This window comes from Neoarius graeffei, chromosome 9 (assembly GCF_027579695.1).
Source record: "Neoarius graeffei isolate fNeoGra1 chromosome 9, fNeoGra1.pri, whole genome shotgun sequence".
NCBI classification, from domain to species: Eukaryota; Metazoa; Chordata; class Actinopteri; order Siluriformes; family Ariidae; genus Neoarius; species Neoarius graeffei.
This window is the reverse complement of record NC_083577.1, coordinates 93510494-93531822: the sequence shown is the minus strand read 5'-3', so window position 1 is coordinate 93531822 and position 21329 is coordinate 93510494. Positions and strand designations below refer to the sequence as shown.

The 21329-nt window shown below is 43.5% G+C and overlaps 1 protein-coding gene across 3 annotated transcripts in view; it reads right to left on the bottom strand.

Moving 5' to 3' along the window:
* The window catches only part of LOC132892095 (cystathionine beta-synthase-like protein), a 110836-nt gene that overhangs the window by 75081 nt on the left and 14426 nt on the right, over positions 1–21329 (bottom strand). Inside the window, exons 2-3 of one of the 3 annotated variants that reach the window (XM_060930488.1) lie at positions 13637–13802; positions 11962–12189 (exon numbers count right to left, since the gene is read on the bottom strand). In XM_060930488.1, the coding sequence (XP_060786471.1) occupies positions 11962–12182 (221 nt within the window). In that variant the 5' untranslated portion in view covers positions 12183–12189; positions 13637–13802. Of the gene's footprint in view, positions 1–11961; positions 12190–13636; positions 13803–21329 lie in introns of those variants that run through there. The other 2 variants (XM_060930489.1, XM_060930490.1) reach the window with 2 other exon arrangements.

Sequence of the window (21329 nt, the reverse complement as noted above, 5' to 3'; positions counted from 1 at the left end):
GTGGACAGTAAACTAAGAATTTCATTGTGCAAGAGGACATTTCCTTACTGTGCATATGACAAACACTTAACTCGAACTTGAATATGATGGCGGTGCTGAGGGGAACTTCCTCTTTATGTGCGCATGCACTAGCTCGTGTGCAGCCTGTGACGAATGCTCCTGATCCTTTTTCTGTAGTCTGTCATGCCCAGCAGCTGAATCTTTTAGGTTTTTGATGATGTCTGTGATTTTGGCATTAGTTGGTGGTATAAAAGTCGATAAATTAGATTCTACTTGTAATAGTACAACAGATAACTGTAAAAATTGTTCAGATGGTGAAACAAGCATGAAATTTGGCACAGATTGTCTCCAGGACCTGCTCTTTTCAAAAAAAGGCGTTGGCCACATGAAAATCCAAGATGGCAACCATTTTTCAAGATGGCCAACATCTGTGGTTGAAAGTGATTGGATGAGGTTACATAATGGACAAAGTATGCAGAATTTTTGAGCTCAACTCCATGGATTTGGGTGATAAGTTGCTGCATACAGGTAATTTTAGTTACAGAAAGTGTTGCTTCGGAAATATCCAAGATGGCGTCCAAAATGGCAGCCACAAATGGTAAAAAACTTAATACCTCAGCAACTAATTCAGATAAAGACACGATTTTTTGATCCAATGATGTGTTTTAATCAAGGAAGTTTATTAATATGTTATTCGAGCCAAACTGGCCATGACATGGGTCAAGACAGCATCGAAGTTGGCCACCAAAAATACCATAGGGTAAAATATACAAACAGTAACTATAGGAAAGATATCATGTATACCTGGATTCAAGACACTGAACATGGGCATGTTACTGTGATTGTTTTGGCTATATAATATATAAACAAAAAAAATTATACCATAATATTTAAAAAATACAAAAATAAAGAAAAAATTTGAGATATAAAAAGAGATTTAGACTTCACACTTGCAACTACACAAAGCTGTGCAGGTAAGACCCAGCTTGTAGCATTTGCACCTGCCACGACAGCCTGCTTTGCAGCCACACTTGGTTAGCTGTTGGCAACTCTTGGCTATGGGAGAGTTGGCTGTCCAGAAAACCTGCCATGCTTCACCTGACTTCTGCCATCCCCAGTCAGCAGGACTCTCTGGTTCTGGCTGACATTGGGTTGCTTGGCCCCACACACAACCAGCCTGGTAAGCAGCATGCTTTGTATGTTGAAGCAGAGCTGCTTTGGTTGGTGGAATGGCCTCATAGGGCCTTTGTTTCCTTGCAAACATGTCAAACCTGGCCTCATCCACAGTGGCAGCAGTGCTGGACCTGTCATACATGAGTATGACAAACTTCTCCAGGATCTGCAGGTCACCCTCTTCTACTGTGAGAGGGTACTGACTCAGTTTGGAGAATACAGGGGAGGCCTCAGGACAGATGTCCCACGTTTGCCAAGCTGTCTTCTTGCCCTTGTTCGTGAAGGCTGAGACGGTGTCACAGCCTGTGAAGGCATGAAAGAACAAGATGCCAGAGATCTTTTCCTGGCTCATATGTTTACACATGTCATGGATGCTGATCCATCGCAAGCTCTGGCCTTGGCCAAATGCCACCCAAAGGTACTCCAACCCCAGACTCTGAAGTATGTGGAAGACACTCAGTGCAATGATGACAATATCTGTGTCATTTGCCTTGATCACAATGGCTTTGCTCCCATGTTCCACAGCATACTTCGCATGCACAAAGATGCGGCTGTCAGCTTCCTCATGAGTGCACTTGTCCAGCTCCTGAAGGCCAGTCTCATGGGTGCTGAGGACAGCAGATCCTTTTGTCACAATAACCAGGTTTGCTGCAGACATCTGGGCAACCTTGTCTGCCAGGAATTGGAACAACTTAGTTTTGTTGTCATTGTGTCTGAGGAAATTGCGCCAGTTGGATGGAATGGTGTTCTTGTCTGTCACCTTGCGCCTCCCTCCCTGGCCACGTTGGATCCTGGTGTCAGCTTTGAGACTTGATGTGGTGCATACATCAAAGACAAGATGTGTGGCAGTGTGTTTGCTACTGTAGGACTGTATCACTGGCAGGAAGTCCAATAGTGCATAGCCCTCAAAGGTTTTCCCTCTCTTTGGTGGCAATGTATGGACTAGAGCAGACCCATCTAATACTATAGGATTAGTAAAGCTAGATCAGCAGACACTGAACCCCATGCTGAGTTACACAGCAGTGACTGTCACCAGTGTGCCCTGGTTGTGTGCCTACATTCACTCTTTTTAAAATTTTGATTTTCCCCCACCATTCTTTATTGATTTTTTTTCTATTATCTTATTGTCACTAAGATATGTTTTATGGGATATGAAATCATGCAAGCCAAGATCCACTCCCTAATTTTTTTTTTGCTTGATTTGGCTTTAATTTGTCAAAGAAATATCATTGTTTTCATTGTGCGGCAGCCATTTTGGCTACCACATTTGATGCTATATTACACTGTGATGGTAACAGAAAATATTATGTTTCACAAAATGAGCTTATAAGGGCAAAAAAAAAAATACTAAAAGAGCAAATACATGGAAATATATTACACGAAGAACTTAAATTTGTCACTCACCAGCGGCCATCTTGAAAAATGGCCGCCATTTTGAATTTTTTGCGTGGCCAATGCCCTTTTTAGAAAGACAGGACTCTGAAGAGTATCTGTGCCAAATTTGATGTTTGTTTCACCATCTGAATGATTTTAATGAAATATGCAGTTATCCACTGCACTATAAGGTAATGTAGTTCAGAGGTAGTCTGGCTAACGCAACTTCAAAGCTCTGCGAGCATTTGGTCTGGCATAGATATTAAGCCCAACCGTTTCCCAAAGCACGTGGTTGACCCGCCTCCTTGAAATGCCTCAGTTTGCTACTGGTCGAAGCCAGAAAAGGCTGTGACGAAGCTTAAACCAATCACATCACTCTTTCCTCTGACGTATGTGACGCGACGGAAACTGCTTGAGTAACAGGAAGAAGAAGGAGGAGCTGAAGAGGAAGAGGACGATAATAATGAACTTCCCGTTGAATGCTTTCAATACAGCATCAACTGCTGTGTCAAAGGCTTGCCGCTGCTCCATGTTCGTAATGTTTCTAGTGAATGAAGCACTTCCGGCATAGATTCTGTAAACAATCTATGGCTTCCGGTCGCAGTTCTACTACGTCACTGCCTTGAACATGCCTCTACCCAGGGCCGTTGGAGATGCTCAAAGTTGATTGGCTCCCGATTTTTCGGGAGCTTGGAAGAGCTGGAGATAGCTTGCCTTGCCAGACTAAGTTCGCAACAGCCCCCCGTGTTGCGTCACACTTAGGATGGGCGGGCCCAGGCTAGTTCAGAGGGTCCTGTGGTCCTTTTTGTATTTTGCTTTCTAGTGAAGGCCCAATATTGACAAAAAAAAAAAATTATTGAATTCATCACATAGTTCTTTATTTTCGATAGTTTTATTTCCAATTTGAATTTTGTTTGGACCAGGTGTTTTTATTTTGTCATGATTTAAGACGTTGTTTATCATTCTCCATGTTTGTTTTATATTAGAAGTGGCTTCAGTAAACTTTCTGTGATAGTATTCTTTCTTTGCAGTTCTAAGGAGATGATTTAGCTGATTTCGGTACTTTTTGTAGACACTGTGATTAAGGGGTGTAGGGTTCTTGACGTACTTAGCATAAAGTTTGTTTTTTCTGCGTATTGATTTTAATATTCCACTACTTAAACAAGGTTTTTTTCAAGAATGGTTGAAAATTGCATTTTTCTTAGGAAAACATTTTTCATATAAAGATCCGTACGTTTCAAGAAACTGATTGTAAGCTTTCTCTGTGTCCACCTCGGTAAGCATGTTGTCCCAAACTATACCTGATAGGGATTCTGTAAATTTCTGAATATTTGTCATGTTAATGAGACGGTAAGATATTTTGTCTGTCTTCCTAGTTGGTTCCACTAAATCAGATATAAGGAATATCGGAAAGTGATCCGATATATCTGTTACCATAATCCCAGCCGTGTAGTCAATGTTTGTGTACATGTTATCAATTAAGGTAGCAGAGTGTGGGGTAATCCTGGTGGGCTTGTATACAAGAGGGGAAAAAGGAGTTAGAGAAAATGTTATTAATGTGATCAGTAGTAGGGGAATGCGAGGTTTTAAGCAAGTCTATGTTATAGTCTCCAAGAATGTAGCAAGTACTCTTTTCTTTGTTGATGTTATTCAGGCGTTCTGTCAATTGGTTATTAAATTGTTGAATGTCTGTATTAGGAGGACAGTACACGCAGCCAATGACGATTTTTTTCCCCTCATTACCATTTGAAAACAGTTCAACAAAAATACACTGCGTGCCCGATTCATCTATTACAAATTCCAAGTCGTTTCTTTCTATATAAGATAAATAATTTCTTATATATAGAGAAACCCCACCACCTACCTTGTTCAGTCTACTGAAACCGTGCAAAGCTCGCGCAGCCTGCTGGTGCTTCCGCAGGTAATGTCACGAATCTGGCTCCCAACTCCCTTGGGATTTTTCCAGATGGGTTTTGTTATTTTATTTTTTATTGTAGACAGATGACCTTGTGCAAAATTACCCTTCTGGAGGAGTGTGTAAAGGGACATACTTTCATATAAAAAAAATGAAATTGGTCCAGAATATGCAGTTTAATGTGCTTCGTGGAGACATGGCTGCACCGGGATGGTCCCAACGATAACGCTACAATCAAGGGCTTTCACACGGTGCATGCAGACAGAGACTGTGCCAGGAGCGGTAAGCGCAAAGGGGGAGGGCTTGCCATTCTTGTGAACAACCGGTGGTGTAATTCAGCTCACATCACCATGAAGGAGCGCATCTGCAGCCTGGATGTTGAACTGTGTGCTGTCGGACTTCATCCATATTATCTGCCCAGGGAGTTTTCTAATGTTATCATGGTGGCTGTTTATATTCCCCCCTCTGCAAACCCGAACACTGCTTGTGACACCATTCACTCTACAATAGCCCGGCTACAGACTCAACACCTGAGTGCATTCGTTGCTATCTTGGGTGACTTTAGTCATATTAATTTGGACAAAACACTTTCCACTTTCACCCAATTTGTGAACTGTCCTACCAGAGAGGGAAGAACAATAGACCTGCTGTATGCTAATGTTAAAGAGGCTTACAGCTCTTCCCCCCCCCCCTCCCCCGGGCAGGTCAGACCACAACCTGATTTACCTCTCCCCCTGCTATGTGTCTCTGGTGACGAGACTACCCACCACATCAAAGTTAGTGAGGAGATGGACAGATGAGGCCAACGAGACACTGCAGGGATGCTTCGAGGTGACAGACTGGCAGACACTGTGTGAGCCCCACAGAAACGACATGGATGGGTTCACAGAGTGCATCACGGGATACATCAACTTCTGTGTGGAGACCATTGTCCCAGCTAGGACTGTCAGCTGTTACCCCAACAACAAGCCGTGGGAAACGAAGGACATAAAAGCCCTCTTAAATGAGAAGAGGGCTTTCAGAGCCAGCAACAAGGAGGAGGTATGAGGAGTACAGCATGAACGGAGACCAACGATCAGGGAGGCCAAGGAAAAGTACAGGAGGAAGTTGGAGTAGAAACTCCAACAGAACAACATGAGAGAGGTGTGGAGTGGAATGAAGACCAGCACTGGCTACAAGCCAACCAACAGCGAAGGAGTGGATGGCAATGTGGAAAGGGCGAATAAGCTGAATCTTTACTTCAACAGATCCGATGGCATGACCAACCCACCACCACCACTCTTCTGCGGGATGGCTACAATCACACACTTCACATTCTCTCCCCTCCCCTGCCTCTTCTTGCCCAACCTCATCCCCATTTCAGGACCTCACTCGCACTTCCTCAACAGACCCCCTGGCTGAGCACACCCCGCCAAGAAACAACTTCATTCCTCCCCCACCCGACACCTCCACACCGATCATCAGTGAGGAGCAAGTGAGAAGACAGCTGAAGAGACTCCATGCAGGAAACTCAGCAGGCCCAGATGGTGTTAGCCCCAGGGCCCCGAAGACCTGTGCCCTCCAGCTAAGTGGAGTACTTCAGCATGTCTTCAACATAAGCCTGGGTCTTCAGAGGGTCCCCGTGCTGTGGAAGATGTCATGCTTTGTCCCTGTACCGAAGAAGCCGTGTCCCGGTGACTTCAAAGAACACAGGCCCGTGGCATTGACATCACACATTATGAAGACCCTAGAGAGACTTATTCTGGAGCAGATCGGGCCTATGGTCCAACCACTTCTTGACCCCCTTCAGTTCGTCTACCAGCCCCGTCTTGGAGTAGAGGACGCAATCATCTACCTGCTCAACAAAGTCTACAGCCACCTGGACAAGCCAGCCAGCACTGTGAGGATCATGGTTTTTTATTTCTCCAGCGCTTTTTTTTCAAACCCCTGATTAAAAAACCTGTCCTTGATCCCTGTCAGCTGTCCAATTATCAGCCAATATCAAACCTCCCCTTTATCTCCAAGATCCTTGAAAAAGCTGTGGCACAGCAGTTATGCTCATATTTACATAGGAATAACATCCATGAAATGTATCAGTCAGGATTTAGACCTCATCATAGCACAGAGACAGCTCTGGTTAAAGTAGTAAACGACCTACTGTTGGCGTCTGATCAGGGCTGTGTCTTGCTACTTGTGTTGCTTGACCTTAGTGCTGCATTTGATACCATTGATCATTCCATTCTTCTGGATAGACTAGAAAATGTTGTGGGAGTTAAGGGAACGGCCCTCTCCTGGCTCAGCTCTTATTTAACTGATCGTTATCAGTATGTTGATATACAACCCTGATTCCAAAAAAGTTGGTACAAAGTACAAATAGTAAATAAAAACGGAATGCAATAATTTACAAATCTCAAAAACTGATATTGTATTCACAATAGAACATAGACAACATATCAAATGTCGAAAGTGAGACATTTTGAAATTTCATGCCAAATATTGGCTCATTTGAAATTTCATGACAGCAACACATCTCAAAAAAGTTGGGACGGGGCAATAAGAGGCTGGAAAAGTTAAAGGTACAAAAAAAGAACAGCTGGAGGACCAAATTGCAACTCATTAGGTCAATTGGCAATAGGTCATTAACATGACTGGGTATAAAAAGAGCATCTCCCCCCCATCTGTCCCTCTGAGTTGCATGTTGATCCTGGGATTGAGATGCTGGCCTCTTCTGCCCCTCGGACCTGCTTGATCCATCCTGGTGCCCTGTGTCTGGTCGGAGTTTTATCGCCCCACTCCTGTGAAGGACGGCCCCATGAGGACAGTTGAGGGTTATACCTGTTAAAACTGTTAATATTATAGTCAGGCTGTCTGTTGTTGCCCAAATGAGGATGGGTTCCCTTTTGAGTCTGGTTCCTCTCGAGGTTTCTTCCTCATGTCGTCTGAGGGAGTTTTTCCTTGCCACCGTCGCCACAGGCTTGCTCATTGGGGATAGATAGATTAGGGATAAAATTAGCTCATGTTTTAAGTCGTTCAAATTCTGTAAAGCTGCTTTGCGACAATGTTTATTGTTAAAAGCGCTGTACAAATAAACTTGATTTGATTTGATCTTGGAGTGGCAGCGGCTCTCAGAAGTAAAGATGGGAAGAGGATCACCAATCCCCCTAATTCTGCGCTGACAAATAGTGGAGCAATATCAGAAAGGAGTTCAACAGTGTAAAACTGCAAAGAGTTTGAACATATCATCATCTACAGTGCATAATATCATCAAAAGATTCAGAGAATCTTGAAGAATCTCTGTGTGTAAGGATCAAGGCCGGAAAACCATACTGGGTGCCTGTGATCTTCGGGCCCTTAGACGGCACTGCATCACATACAGGCATGCTTCTGTATTGGAAATCACAAAATGGGCTCAGGAATATTTCCAGAGAACATTATCTGTGAACACAATTCACCGTGCCATCTGCCATTGCCAGCTAAAACTCTATAGTTCAAAGAAGAAGCCGTATCTAAACATGATCCAGAAGCGCAGACGTCTTCTCTGGGCCAAGGCTCATTTAAAATGGACTGTGGCAAAGTGGAAAACTGTTCTGTGGTCAGACGAATCAAAATTTGAAGTTCTTTATGGAAATCAGGGACGCCGTGTCATTCAGACTAAAGAGGAGAAGGACGACCCAAGTTGTTATCAGCGCTCAGTTCAGAAGCCTGCATCTCTGATGGTATGGGGTTGCATTAGTGCGTGTGGCATGGGCAGCTTACACATCTGGAAAGACACCATCAATGCTGAAAGGTATATCCAGGTTCTAGAGCAACATATGCTCCCATCCAGACGACGTCTCTTTCAGGGAAGACCTTGCATTTTCCAACATGACAATGCCAAACCACATACTGCATCAATTACAGCATCATGGCTGCGTAGAAGAAGGGTCCGGGTACTGAACTGGCCAGCCTGCAGTCCAGATCTTTCACCCATAGAAAACATTTGGCGCATCATAAAATGGAAGATACGACAAAAAAGACCTAAGACAGTTGAGCAACTAGAATCCTACATTAGACAAGAATGGGTTAACATTCCTATCCCTAAACTTGAGCAACTTGTCTCCTCAGTCCCCAGACGTTTACAGACTGTTGTAAAGAGAAAAGGGGATGTCTCACAGTGGTAAACATGGCCTTGTCCCAACTTTGAGATGTGTTGTCATGAAATTTAAAAAATCATCTAATTTTTCTCTTTAAATGATATATTTTCTCAGTTTAAACATTTGATATGTCATCTATGTTCTATTCTGAATAAAATATGGAATTTTGAAACTTCCACATCATTGCATTCCATTTTTATTGACAATTTGTACTTTGTCCCAACTTTTTTGGAATCGGGGTTGTAAATGGTGATATTTCTAGACGTACTGAGGTAAAGTTTGGTGTTCCACAAGGTTCTGTCTTGGGTCCACTGCTTTTTTCTTTACATAAGTTACTTCTGGGTGATATTATTCGTAAACATTGTATTCGTTTCCACTGTTATGCTGATGACACACAGTTGTATGTTTCTGCAAAACCTGATGAGAGACACCAGCTTAATAGAATTGAGGAATGTGTGAAGGACATTAGACACTGGATGCTTATTAACTTCCTTCTGCTTAACTCTGACAAGACTGAAGTACTTGTACTTGGACCACATGCAGCTAGAAGTAAGTTTTCTGATTCCACAGTAACTCTGGATGGCCTTTCTTTCTGTTTCTTCACGTGCAGCAGTAAAAGACCTCGGAGTGATTATTGACCCCAGTCTTTCATTCGAAACTCACATCGATAACATTACCCGGATAGCTTTCTTTCATCTCAGAAATATTGGTAAGATAAGAAATTTAATGTCACTACGTGTCGCGGAAAAACTAGTTCATGATTTCGTTCCCTCCAGGTTGGATTATTGTAATGCCTTACTGTCTGGATGTTCCAATAAGTGCATAAACAAGCTCCAGTTAGTTCAAAATGCAGCAGCAAGAGTCCTTACTAGAACTAGAAAATATGACCACATCACGCCTGTCTTATCCACACTGCATTGGCTCCCAATCAAAGTTCGTATTGATTATAAAATACTACTATTGACCTTTAAAGCACTAAATGGTCTCGCACCACAGTACCTGAGTGAACTTCTGCTCCTCTATGACCCGCCACGCCTACTTAGATTAAAAGGTGCAGGCTATCTGCTGGTACCTCGTATAGTGAAGGCTACATCAGGGGGCGGAGCCTTTTCTTACAAAGCCCCACAGTTATGGAACAGCCTTCCAAGTAGTGTTCGGGAATCAGACACAGTCTCAGTGTTTAAGTCTCGGCTGAAAACATATCTGTTTAGTCAAGCCTTGTGTTAATGGTGTTTATGAGGTACAGTAAAGGTGTAGATCTGGAGGATCCTCAGACAGAGTGTTTTGGTAAACTGGGATGTATGGATGCTGTCACTCCCCCACTCGCTTGCTCACTCGAGTTTGTTGACGGTGTAGTGGCTGCTGCTTTATGTCCCGGGGCTCCCTCATGCTTGTGTTACCTTCTGGCTCTCCCCTTTTAGTTATGCTGTCATAGTTAGTTGCCGAAGTCCCTGCTTGTACTCAGTGCAATATGTATACTGTTCCTACTTATTCAGGTGACACTGGGCATACCTAACAACCTGTGTTTTCTCTCCTTCCCAAATCTGTCCCTCTGAGTTACATGTTGGTCCTGAGATTGAGATGCTGAACCTCTTCTGCTCCTCAGACCTGCCTGATCCATCCTGGTGCCCTGTGTCTGGTTGGAGTCTCATCGCATCGCTCCTGTGGAGGACGGCCCCATGAGGACAGTTGAAAGTCACACCTGGAGGACGCTCTGGACTCTTACAGTAATGCTTTTATGGCTGAGGACTACAGTTGACTTGCTAACTTTAGGACTGCAGTTGTCATGAACAGTTTTGCACTCAAGTTTCCATCAATGAAGAGTTTATAACATCAACGAAACTGACTTCATGTTAAAACTGTTAATGTTATAGTCATGTTGTCTGTTGTTGCCCAAATGAGGATGGGTTCCCTTTTGAGTCTGGTTCCTCTCGAGGTTTCTTCCTCATGTTGTCTGAGGGAGTTTTTCCTTGCCACCATCGCCACAGGCTTCATCATTGGGGATAGATTAGGGATAAAATTAGCTCATGTTTTAAGTCGTTCAAATTGTGTAAAGCTGCTTTGCGACAATGTTTATTGTTAAAAACGCTATACAAATAATCTTGACTTGACTTTTGACACCATCCGGCCGGCTCTGCTGGGTGAGAAGTTGACAGCGATGCAGTTGAATGCCCCACTGGTGTCCTGGATTGTGGATTATTTGACTGGCAGACCACAGTACGTGCGCTTGCAGTGCTGTGTGTCGGACAGAGTGATCAGCAACACCAGGGCTCCGCAAGGGACTGTCCTTTCTCCTTTTCACTCTCTACACCACTGATTTCAACTACTGCACGGAGACCTGCCACCTCCAGAAATTTTCTGATGACTCTGCAGTGGTTGGATGTATTACCGGTGGTGATGAGAGCGAGTACAGGATGGTGGTCGACAACTTTGTCACGTGGAGCAGGAAGAACCACCTACAGCTCAACGTGATGAAGACGAAAGAACTGGTGGTTGATCTGAAGAGAATAGGGCTCCAGTGAACCCTGTTAACATCCAAGGGGTCAGTGTGGACATGGTGGAGGAATACAAGTACCTGGGTGTGTACTTGGACTGGTCCAAAAACGTGGACGCTGTATACAAAAAGGGCCAGAGCCATCTCTATTTTCTGAGACGGCTGAGGTCCTTCAACATCTACCGAATGATGCTGCGGATGTTCTAAGAGTCTGTGGTGGCCAGTGCCATCCTGTACCACTGTCGTCTGCTGGGGCAGCGGCTTGAGGGTGAAGGACACTAACAGACTCAATAAGATCATCAGGAAGACTGGCTATGTTGTAGGTGAGGAACTGGACTCTCCGACAGTGGTGTTGGAGAAGAGGACACTGTCCAAAATAAAAACAAACAAACAACCTCAGACTGTCCTTCCCACCCTCTACATGAGGAGCTGATCAGCCACAGGAGCACGTTCAGTAAACGACTGATTCTTCCACGCTGCACAACTGAGACCCCCAGGAAATCATTCCTACCTGTTGCAGTCAGGCTGTGCAAGGCCACTGTATAACTGTGGTACACTGTCTTACCATGTACACTATATCCTTAACTCAGGTGCAATATATGTATATAGGAATCATTGTATATAGAATCACTTCATTTTGCTTTTACTTGAAGTTATTTAAATTTATTTTACTTTATTCTTTTTTCAGAAGATTTTATCTTCTATTTTTAGACATGTTTACTTCTTCTCTGATTCAGGAGCTTGGTAGCAAATTTGAATTTCCCTCCGGGGATTAATAAAGTAATTCGGATTCTGATGATGCAGGACCCTACTAAAACATCACACACACACATACACGCACACCTTCTAAAGTGAAAAAAAGTGAAGAGTTTCAGTGATCAACCGCTCCTCACCGTTGTGTGTGGACATGAGGAGAGTCTGTGTTCGGACCCCTGAGCTGCCATGTGCACCTGCTGGGCAGATTTGGACAGATCCAGTTCCTCTCCATGATGGTCTCCTCCTCCTCGTTCTCCACTTGGTCCTCATCTTTCAGCTTGTCGTCTCCATACGGCAGGGATGTCTTGCTGTCGGTGTGAGGGCAGAGTGACTCTGAGGCTGACAGGCCTGAAGGCATGGCTCGGCTAGTGGGTGGAGAATAAAGAAAAAAAAAACTGACATGGAGGTAATGGAAGTGTATCAAAGGTAAAATGTGTGGTACAGCTATAGAAGGGAAACCCTAAAAAATTAAGTTAAATTGCATCTCAGCTACATGTATGTGTCATCTTTGGCTACATTCACATCACAAGCTTCTTTACACAATTCTGATTTATTCACGTGTCCACACAGTTCTGAAAAAAATTAATAAAAAATAAATCACATCTTTAATCACAGAAAATCAGATTCATGTCGCATCAACCTGGTCAGGTGAACGGAGCTTTTGTATTGTGTACAAAAGGGCAATATAGTGTTGTAGCAACGGGGGCGTGGCCAAGCGGCAGTTTGTGAATGGAGGTCAGGGTCGGGGAAGGTAAGTGGCTAAGTCATTACACCTGGTGTCATTAGTGTGTGTGGGTGTGTTTGTTTGTCGCAGGGACTGAGCATTAAAGGAGGGGGAGAGCAGAGAAGAGGAGCTCCCCGACCCCAACGCATGTGTATGATTGAATAAATGAATGAACGAATGAAGCTGAAAAGCTAAAATAACAAAATAGCGTTTATGTGAACATCAACTCTCGCCTGCTGTGCTTCTGTGCTCCACCCACATCAGGAACTATTACAAGTTGTTAGGGTTTTGCTGGGATTCGAACCTCGTTCGCTGGTGTGATAATCCAGCAAACCCCCACTAGGCCACCAGGGGGATGACTCAAATGCAGAGGCATGAGGCAGAAGTAGAAAAAGTATCAAAAGGTTTATTTACAATATTTACAATCCAAGGCAAAAACAAACGTATAATCCAAACGCTCAGAAGATAACCAGGAAAAAAACAAAAGTTCAAAGAAACAAAGAGCCAAAAAACCAGAAAAGAAGAGGCAAAAATACAAATGCTCAGAGGATCCAAAATGGTAAACACAAAGTCCAAAAGAAAGCAAAGTACAAAAACCACAAAGACACGGGCGAGGAAATCGGAACAGAGGTTACTGGAGCTAAACATAACAGCACAAAGACTCCGTGACAAGAGGACTGAACTCAGGGGTATAAATACACAAACTAATTAAGGACAGGGCGGGGCAGGAAACAGGCAATAAGACAAAAACAAAACACAGAACACAGTGGTGACCTCTAGAGGCCCAAAACAAACATGGCCAGAAAAGGAAATAACAGTGGCCTCTAGAGGCCAAAACAGTCCCAGTCCTAACACAAGTGCCTAATTCACAAGATGAAATTTTGAACAGTGCAAACACACACACACACACTGAGGCCGTTCCACTGTCTGATATTTCCCAGGACTTGATTCTATTAACTGAAGAGGTGAGTAATTAAAAAAAAAATGTGTGTTAAGTGCCCATACCTATAAAAGAAGTCAGTTAATAAAAGATAAATGTATCTCACTGCAGCTCTACACACTTTATTATAATAATTAAGTGCACTTACTTTAATTTGGTAATAATTGCTGCAGCAGTTGCAGGAGTTAAACACCAGTTTTTATCCTGACACACGCTGGGCGTTTTACTGAAGCTGTTTTCAGACAGAATCTGGGCTCACTGCACTGAATCAGGCTCCTCCAGCACTCAGCGCTTCAGTGTTCGCTCCTGTGTGGCTGATGCAAAACAGAAATTGCGGAAGTTACAACAAAACTGAAGTATCTGATCTTCTGTTTCATCATGATCGGAAATGAATCACCTTCATAAACAGTGCGAGTACTGTGGGTGGTAAAAGAGAGCAACTGGACTTGCTTGAAGATTCTTGAAGACATTTCACCTCTCATCCGAAAGGCTTCAGTTCTGACACCAGTCGAAGGGTTCTCATCCCAAAGCGTGTGGAAACATGTCTGAAGATTCTCAGTCATCCAGGTCATGGTAAACTGTGGGTGGTAAAAAGTCCAGTTGCTCTCTATGACCAGGATGACTGAGAATCTTCACAGACAAGTGTGAGTAGTCAACTGTTAATAACACTGAGGTCAAGTCAGGGGCAAACTGCAGAGACCTTTCCAAGGGGTGTGTTCAGGAAATAGCCACCCACACACACACACACACAGAGTACCAGCCAGAAGTTTGGACACACCTTTTATTCAATGGTTTTTCTTTATTTTTTAGATTTAAAAAAAAAAAGTCACTTCATGTCTTAAAGTAATGATGGATGTCATTTCTTTTTACTTACAGTGTCTTGCAAAAGTATTCATCCCCCTTGGGGTTGGTTCTGTTTTATTGCATTACAAGACAGAATTAAAATGGATTTCATATGAAATCCCTAAATAAGAGCTGGTCCAACCAATTCACTTCATAAACAGTGTTTCCCACACATTGACGAGACTATGGCGGGCCGCCATAGTCTAATTTGGGCCACCATAGTCTCGGTCCGCGCCCGCCCACACGCCCACACTGACGCAGCCGGCCTGACATTGCGTGCGTTGCCTATCTGAGACAGCGTGAGGAGACAACTCTGATAAGCTCCATCCTGTCTGCATCTACATGTTAAGGTAAGTTTACACAACTTTATGTAGCCTTTGACACGATTGAGAAGGTGACATTTAGGCTACGCTATTGTGCTTTATAGGCGCAGGGAGAGCGCATTGATGGACGATGTTAAGTGTTCTGTTTCAGTAAAATTACTTTGTCCATTTCATACTGGCAAACTTACCTTTTCTGTAAGGCAACAGTAGGCTATTTTGAGGCAATATTAGTTCGCCCTACGTCGTTATCTAATTCATCAAATTAACTTCATCATCCTACCAGGATCAGGTCGTTTCCAAATTCACCAGCGAAGTGCTTCCCGCTTGACACTGTATGTGCGCAGTCTATCCAAGTGATGGAGACGTGAAGTGACAGCAGTGATAAACTAATCTCGGTCTGCATGTACATGTTAAAAGGGAAAAGTAGTCTATTCTAACAGAGAGCGAACTTCGAGGCCACTTTTGAGAATTAGTGCTGGTAGCCTTAACGCGATTTGTTACTGGCGAGACGGAAGACGTTAAATTATTTTTAGCCTTTTCTAACAGGCTACCTTCTAAAGGTGAAGCTATTAGGCCACATAATTAAGGGAATGTAATGTTAGTTACCTACTTAATTAAATTAACTTCTTGACTCGAATGTGATCGTTTTCAAATTTACTGATGAGTGTTTCTCCACTAACGCAGGCCTTAATGCAACGCGGTGAATGTCAGGTGACAATGTCAGCCTTATTGTAGACGATACAGCTGGAACAGAAAATCTCCGATCCTTATTAAACTGATGCTAAATTTGTTTTGTTAATTCAGATCATGAGCATCTTGAATTATTTCAAAAAGAGGGATCGAAATTCACCTCAGGATGAAGAGGTAGTGACTGAGGTCGGCCTAACATCAACTGCTTGCCGTCTTTGTCAGGATGTTAAATTGGTAGAACACTCCTCGCAAGCGAGTGCGATGAATGGGGGCAGATAAACCCATTACTCAGCCACTCAGCAGCGATTGCCCTTGTTGTGCCGGTGTCGAGCGTGAATTGTGAAAGAGACTTTTCCACAATGAACAGGGTAAGGACATCTGCAGGCAAACCAGTGATGTGAATTTCAATTTACATTTACCCATTGTTTTTATGCTCAAATCCCACCGAAGTTCAATCTCACTTTCACTTAATTAAATATTTCAGAGTGAGCTCTAGGCGGCACGATGGTGTAGTGGTTAGCGCTGTCGCCTCACAGCAAGAAGGTCTTGGGTTCGAGCCCCATGGCCGGCGAGGGCCTTTCTGTGTGGATAGTTTTTTTGTTTCTTTATCAGACATCTAGTTTTTGGGTTTGTTTACCTGACATGTTTCGACGTACGACTGTTGTCTTCCTCAGAGTGTCACCGGATGTTATTGGTGACGCATCTTTTATCAGCTGATGATTCCAAAGGCGTGGCCTTCCTGTCTGGATTGACAGGTCGGTCACGCCTTCTACTGTCAGTTCTTCCCCTGCAAGATGGCACTCCAGGTATGGGAGAGCATGTATGCTCCCTCATCTCGGTTGATGGTCCTCGGGCTTCGCTTACGGATCTCTATGGCCTCCCTGATCCAGCGCTGATGTTTATGAACACCCACGGAAGCCACCATACAGATAGTACAAGAAAAATTAAAAACAGACAGGACGCTCAAGAAACGCACAAACCTCACTGTACAAGACATCACTCAGCTCCTTCAATTCATCGCCACATCCACATACTTTCAGTTCAGGAACACAATTTACAGACAGAAGGAAGGTTTCGCCATGGGAGACCCACTATCAGCCATCATGTGCGGCTTTTTCATGGAAGATCTGGAGCAGAAAGCACTCACTACAATACCAGCAGAATACAGGCCAACACTCTGGAAACGTTACGTGGATGACATACTAGAAAAAGTTAAGACGGGACACACTCAACAACTCACCGACCATCTCAACACCATAGATAATACCGGTAATATAAAATTCACACATGAAGAAACGGAGCAGTCAATAGCATTTTTGGATTTAAAAATACAACACACAGAAGATGGGGACATCAAAATAAAAGTACACAGAAAACCCACACACACCGACCAATATTTAAACTGGACTTCCGAACACCCCATAATGCACAAAATATCAGTAGTCAGAACATTACATGAACGCACAGCAATAATTACAGATCCACAGGACAAAGAACAGGAGGAACAACATATACAACACGCACTGAAGGCATGTCAATATCCACAATGGGCAATATCCAAAGGGGCGGAACAGGTTAAGAACAACAAAACACAGAAGAAAGAGAAAAAACAAACTAACAAACAAGAACACAGGGGAGTAGTTACATTACCGTACATTAGGGGAATAACGGAACGCATTCAAAGAGTAATGAGGAAACACAACATCAACACACCTGTCAAACCACACACAACACTCCGTCAGATCCTGGTTCATCCCAAAGACAGAATACATCCGGACAACAGATGCAACACCATATATGAGATTCCATGCCAATTATGCAATAAAACTTACATTGGGGAGACAGGAAGGAGTTTCAACACAAGGAAAAATGAACATAAGAAAGAGTGCGAAAAGGAGACAGCTACAAGACAAACCCGAACAATAAAAGAAAAGGCACAACAGGAAAATTATAAGTCAGCCATAACAGATCATTGCAAAAGGGAAAATCATATTATGGACTGGGGGAATGCCAGAGTCATCCGCACAGAAGATAACAAACATCAGCGCTGGATCAGGGAGGCCATGGAGATCCGTAAGCGAAGCCCGAGGACCATCAACCGGGATGAGGGAGCATACATGCTCTCCCATACCTGGAGTGACATCTTGCAGGGAACGAACTGACAGTAGAAGGCGTGACCGACCTGTCAATCCAGACAGGAAGGCCACGCCTTCAGAATCATCAGCTGATAAAAGATGCGTCACCAATAACATCCAGGGACACTCTGAGGAAGATGACAGTCGTACGTCGAAACATGTCAGGTAAACAAACCTAAAAACTAGATGTCTGATAAAAAAGAAACAAAAAACTAACTATATTTAATATAAGACATAATGAACGTAATCCAAAGACTTTCTGTGTGGAGTTTGCATGTTCTCCCCGTGTCCGCGTGGGTTTCCTCCGGGTGCTCCGGTTTCCCCCACAGTCCAAAGACATGCAGGTTAGGTTAACTGGTGACTCTAAATTGAGCGTAGGTGTGAATGTGAGTGTGAATGGTTGTCTGTGTCTATGTGTCAGCCCTGTGATGACCTGGCGACTTGTCCAGGGTGTACCCCGCCTTTCACCCGTAGTCAGCTGGGATAGGCTCCAGCTCGCCTGCGACCCTGTAGAAGGATAAAGCGGCTAGAGATAATGAGATGAATGAGATGAGAGTGAACTCTACAATCACATGACTCATTGTAGGAACAAGTTGTTTGCCATTTTAGGTCAAAACAGACCTTCGGAACAGACTGCAAGGAGAGCACCTGGCCGCCTGCTTGAGGAGTTCCATTAACGGGCCACAACCAGAAGATATAAATTATGAAAGGGCACTCGAACTCTTTTTCTCAAAGCCAAGAAAAATTAAATGCACAAGTGCAGGGTGTGGTCTTTGTAAATAGGGCAGGCATTTGTCAGGGTCACTTTTGACATACAGCAGAGCTAGAAGTCCTTGTTTTGTAGGACTTTTTGTAGGAGTTCAGGGTGTGAAGTATTGTAGGATGTTTGGTTTGGTTGCTATCTGTAATATGTTCTTCTTGTAAGACTGCCCTCTGTAGCAACATGCTAAAATAAAATACAAGGTGCATAACCAATACTAGGGCTGAACGATCTATCGTTTTCGACCGAAAATCGCGATCTCAGACAACACGATTTTGGGATCGTCAAAGCTGCGGTTTTTCTCAGTGCTCCTAAACTGACCCATGTTTTGTTTCGTCAATAAATTGTCCATTTTTTACACTACAGACAAAAAAATTACGTTCAGGAAAGCCTTGTGGCACTCAGTGTGAAAGAATTTTGTGAATATCTCCTTCCGTTTTCGTGTAAATCCCTGTTGTTTGGAGGGAGCACTGTGAGGAGAAACTGCGCTTTCTCTGTCTGTGTCTGAGCGCGCGGGTGGGGGAGGGGTGGCTCACTCGCGCTCTCTCTCACACACACAGGAGGGAGGGGCCCTGCAATAGCGACTGCTACAGCCACTGCATCACTCTTATTTCCCACAGGGGAATTGTTGGCTCTAGTTATAATTTATAATGCTTATGTACATTCTTTTACAAAAGTGCAATATTTTGATGCTGCTGAGCCATTGATCAACCTTTTATGTCTGATATGTTGTAGATGGGAAAAGTAAAAGAAGCAAAAGTTTACTTAAGAAAGATGGCTCTCTTTTTATTTTAAGTCATTATAACTTGTTCCTCAGGCACTCAATGTTAATAAACAGGCCTACATTTGAAATCTGTTGACCTCAGTTTTCATTCTTGCATTAGCTTTATGGAATTCATTGTATTAATTAATTTGCACTGAAACTTGATTTAAAGAAAAAAAATCGTGGTTGAAATCGAAATCGCAATATCTGCCAGAAAAATTGCAATTCAATTTTTTCTTAAAATCGTTCAGCCCTAACCAATACCAACGAATTTGTTCTTTGTTAGTCTTAGTTTAGTAGTATTAGTAGGTTAAACAACCCCCCACGCACCCCTGCAATTCAACCGGACACGCGCGCCATGCGCTAAACAACCCCCCACGCACCCCTGCATTTCAACCAGACACGCGCGCCACGTGCTAAACAATCCCTGCGCACCCCTGCAATTCAACCAGAGACGCGCGCTACGTGCTAAACAATCCCCGCGCACCCCTGCAATTCAACCGGACACGCGCGCCACATGCTAAACAATCCCTGCGCATCCCTGCAATTCAACCAGAGATGCGCGCTACGTGCTAAACAATCCCCGCGCACCCCTGCAATTCAAGTGGACACGCGCGTGCCACGCATGCCACGCCCCCCCCATGGGCTGCCCCCATAGTCTCCAAAATTTCTGTGGGAAACACTGATAAATCACATCATTAGTTGATTAAGCTCCACCTGTGTGCAAAGTGTCACATGATGTCTGTATAAAAATCACCCTGTTCTGGAAGGACCCTGACTCTGCAACACTACTAAGCAAGCAACATGAAAACCAAGGAGCCTCCAAACAGGTCAGAGACAAAGTTGTGGAGAAGTATAGATCAGGGTTGGGTTATAAAAAATATCCCAAACTTTGAATATCCCACAGAGCTCCATTAAATCCATTATAGCAAAATGGAAAGAATATGGCACCACTACAAACCTGACAAGAGAAGGCCCCGCCCACCAAAACTCACAGACCGGGCAAGGAGGGCATTAATCAGAGATGCAACAAAGACACCAAAGATAACACTGAAGGAGCTGCAAAGCGCCACAGTGGAGATGGGAGTATCATGTTGTGGGGATGTTTTTCATCTGCAGGGACAGGAAAGCTGGTCAGGACTGAAGGAAAGATGGATGTCACTAAATACAGGGCAATTCTGGAGGAAAACCTGTTTGAGTCGGCCAGAGGTTTGAGACTGGGACGAAGGTTCACATTCCAGCAGGACAATGACCCTAAACATACTGCTAAAGCTACACTGGAGTGGTTTAAAGGGAAACATTTAAATGTCTTGGAATGGCCTAATCAAAGCCAAGACCTCAATCCAATTGAGAATCTGTGGCATAACTTGAAGATTGCTGTAGACCAACGCAACCCATCTAACTGGAAGGAGTTGGAGCAGTTTTGCCTTGAGGAATGGTCAAATATCCCAGTGGCTAGATGTGCTAAGCTAATAGAGACACACCCCAAGAGACTTGCAGCTGTAATTGCAGCAAAAGGTGGCTCTACAAAGTACTGACTTGGGGTGTGAATACCTATGCACACTCCAGATTTCTTTTTCATCTTAATTATTGTTTGTGTCACAATAAAACAATGTGCACCTTTAAAGTTGTCGGCATGTTGTGTAAATCAAATGGTGCTAACCCTCCAAAAATCCATTTTAACTCCAGCTTGTAATGCGACAAAACAGGACAAGCACCAAGGGGGATGATTACTTTTGCAAGGCACGGTAGTTGTTCGGTTCTTGACAAAATATGGTTTACTACAGTTGTGGAATAGGGCTATTTACTGTATTTTTATTATTTATTGTTTACTGTTTGATTTCAAACTCATTAAGAAGTTAAGAAACTCGTCCTTTTTAATTTCCCTGAGGGAACCCGCCCAAAGGGATCAATAAAGTTCTATCTAATCACATCACTAATTAACTTTTGACGAGACATAGCTGTTAATTGAAAAGTATTCCAGGTGACTCCCTCATGAAGCTGGTTAAGAGAATGCCGATAGTATGCAAAGCATCACCAAGGGAAAACATTGGATACACTGAAGAAACTAAAATATCAAAACATTTTTGTTGTTTAACACTTTGTTTACCACATAATTCCAGATGTTATTTCATAGTTTGTCTTCAGTTTTGTTCTACAGTGTAGTGAATGTAGATTTAGATGTCTAGATAGTGATTATACAATTAAACCTTAACTTCTGACCTCAGAAAAAAGCTTTGAGTGACTGAATGTTGTATGATGATATTGTGATGAAGCCCGCTGATTTGGGGGGGGGGGGGGGGGTCCTATTAGAAAGGTAGCGGAGT